The 3,182-nt window shown below is 42.1% G+C and overlaps 1 protein-coding gene across 1 annotated transcript; it reads right to left on the bottom strand.

Annotated features, from left to right (window-relative positions):
- Nucleotides 1-246: 246 nt before the first annotated feature.
- LOC137533541 (olfactory receptor 6M1-like) lies at nucleotides 247-1,776 on the bottom strand. Its single transcript, XM_068254912.1, has 2 exons — nucleotides 1,716-1,776; nucleotides 247-1,223 (listed from the first exon to the last, which is right to left on the bottom strand). Exons 1-2 carry the CDS (start codon nucleotides 1,774-1,776, stop codon nucleotides 247-249), a joined length of 1,038 nt encoding a protein of 345 aa, XP_068111013.1.
- Between the last annotated feature and the right edge of the window lie 1,406 nt (nucleotides 1,777-3,182).

Genomic DNA, 3,182 nt, shown 5'->3' with positions numbered 1-3,182 from the left:
AAAGCCTTATTGTGAATAATTTTAACAATTGTCCGAAGTGGCATTTCTGTAAGAAATAGTCCGTGTACCTATAATACACAGTTTAGATCTGTTCCAAGCAGGTCTCCTAAGATAGATCTATGTGAATATAATATCTTGTTAGTCTTGTTATTACATATCTTTCCCATAGCGTAAAGATTATGGCAGAGTTAGAGTACGAAAGCTTATTTGGCTTTCATAAGATTATTACCCAGTTGAGTACTTGAGCTAGAGTAGAACGGAACGTCGTTTATAGTGCAAGTGTAGTATTTGTTTTATGGATCTCCTTACATCTTGATTTCTCAAAGAATAAATAAGTGGGTTGAGCATAGGCGTGAGAACTGTGTAGAATACTGAAAATGCTAAACCTTCGGAAGTTGAATACTGTGATGTTGGTCTCATATATGTGATGAGAACTGTACCATAGAATAGAATGACCACTGTGAGATGAGAAACACAGGTGGAGAAGGCTTTTTGTCGTCCATGGTTGGAACTAATTTTCAGTATGGTGGAGATGATATAGAAATAAGAGATAATGGTGAGACTAAAAGTAGTGAATCCTACAAGGGAACCAAAGATCAGACTCATCCTTTCAATCAACACTGTATCAATACATGAAAGCTTGACTAGAACTGAATAATCACAATAAAAATGTGTAATAACAAAACCACAGAAAGGTAGTCCTGATATAACAATTGTATGGGCAAGAGGATCCAAGAACCCAATGATCCAACATGATGCTGCTAATAAAAAGCAAGACAGCTTATTCATAATGATTGGATAATGCAGAGGGTCACAAATGGCCACATAACGATCATAGCCCATAGCAGTCAGCAGTATAAACTCTGTACATGTTAAACACATGAAGAAATACAACTGTGTTATACATCCTGCATGACTTATTGCACCATCTCCTGTTATGAGAGTGGAAAGCAACTTTGGCTGAATAACTGAAGAATAAGTAATGTCCAGAAATGAAAGATTACGTAAGAAAAAGTACATTGGACTCTGCAGGCATGTATTCCGAAAAATGACACTGATGATAAGGATATTTCCTTTAAGGGTGAACAGGTAGATGAGTAAAAACACAAAAAACAATGGTATCTGTATTTCTGCAAGTCCAGAAAATCCCTGTAGAATGAATCCAAAATCCAGGCTTTCATTTTGATGTTGCATAATCCTGGCAGTCTCTGCAATCCAATCTCCTGCATAATGGAAGAGAACTGTGTAAAGCATTTGTACAGAAAAAAATATTTCATCTGTACTTGTTATGCACGTACAGCAAAAAGATGCTGAAAGCTTGTCCATGTCGCCAGGGAGATTTAAAACTTCTCCGCCCGCTCTGCTTTTTTCATTTATATGGAATTCCCTAGGATGGCTGGATGCCTGTTGGCACACTGTGGGTAGCGGTGTGCAAACATCCATCTAGCCATCCTAAGGAATCCCACAAGTGAAACCGGCGAATCAGAGCACAACGATCGCCCGCCTGCCCACATTGACCTTCCCAACCACCCTCCCTGCAATGAACCCTTCTGCTCGTAGTTACCTCCCCACCCTTCCTGCTGGGATCTCTCTCCTTCCCCCACAGCAATCCCCCCTCCCTCCTTCGTACCCTCCCTGCAGCAATTGGGGGGCTTCGACCCCCCCTCTCCTTCCCCCGAAAACCCCGGCGCTTGCTGTGAGTAAGGATCACTCACCTTGCCTCTTTCCAGCATGTGACAGTCGCACATCCTCCTCCTCTGCCACGTACAGCTCCATTTACTTTCTACAGTACCGGGACGTGGGTTGATGTCATCAAGTCGCATCCGGGTACTGTGGACAATAGACTGAGCTGTACAGCAAAAGAGGATGTAGGATCGCAGCTGGACAAAGTGACTGTGAGTAATCTTACTTCCTACATAGCGCGGGGGATCTCTGGGGAGGGGTGGAGGATGGAGGGGGAAGCACCTATACTGGGGGTATCTACACCTGGCTTCCTATACTGCTGCACCTATAGCTGGCTACCTATACTACAGCACCTATACCTGGCTACCTATACTAGGTACCAACAGCTGGCTACCTATACTGCAGCACCTATACCTGGCTACTTATACTGTGGCAACTATACCTGGCTACTTATACTGTGACACCTATACCTGGCTACCTATACTGCGGCACCTATACCTGGCTACCTAAACTCTGGCACCTATACCTTGCTATCTATATTGTGGCACCTATACCTGGCTACCTATATTGTGATACCTATACATGGCTACCTATACTGCGGCACCTATACCTGGCTTCCTATAATTCTGCACCTATAGCTGGCTACCTATTCTGTGGCACCTATACCTGGCTACCTATACTGAGGCACCTATAGCTGGCTACCTATACTGTGACACCTATAGCTAGCTACCTATACTGTGGCACCAATACCTGGCTATCTATACTGGGGGAGGTGCTAAATACTGCATCGCAAATAATGTTCTCGAGCCCCCTGGTGGGGGGGGGGGTGACATTTTACACCCTCCCCTGGGAGCAATTTAGCCTAGTAACTGCCCTGAATGGAAGCTTAGCTTCCAAAGCGCACCCTTCATCACACACATGGAGGAGACTTGATAGGGTACTTATACTCACTATTGGCACCCTCATTATGTACCTCTGATAGTTTCCCCAGTGTCTTCTTCCATGTCCCTCGACGAAATTGCTTCTCACTCGGCGATGACATGTTCCCCTGTGATTGCTGTTGATGACACCAGGGTCACGCAGCGTCATCAACATCTGGCAGCAAACTTTTTTTTTTATTGAATTAAATACTGTCTGAATTCTAGCGGTTTATTTATGCAAGAAAAGATGTCATATGTGTATGTTTTAAGATTTAATGTTCTATGCAAAATGTAATTGTAAACTGTAAAGTTGGAGTACTGCTTTAAAATATTGCCCTGGGAAATCTCAGCATATTCTAGGCAGTGAAACTCATAATTAATATATTATTTTAGTTACAGAAGCTAAAACATTTTTGTTTATATTACAAGCATCTTTCAAATGTCAAGGTTAGACAGCGCAGTATGTGAAGATAAAGAAAGACGTTTAAAAGTCACATTACTGCAGCAATCATATATGTATATTTGCTCAGTTATTACATATAAGTATTAATAATCAATACAGTATTTCTAAAGAAATAA

Source organism: Hyperolius riggenbachi, chromosome 9, assembly GCF_040937935.1.
Source record: "Hyperolius riggenbachi isolate aHypRig1 chromosome 9, aHypRig1.pri, whole genome shotgun sequence".
NCBI classification, from domain to species: Eukaryota; Metazoa; Chordata; class Amphibia; order Anura; family Hyperoliidae; genus Hyperolius; species Hyperolius riggenbachi.
Note: the sequence above shows the minus strand (reverse complement) of the source record. Positions and strands in the feature narration are given on the sequence as shown.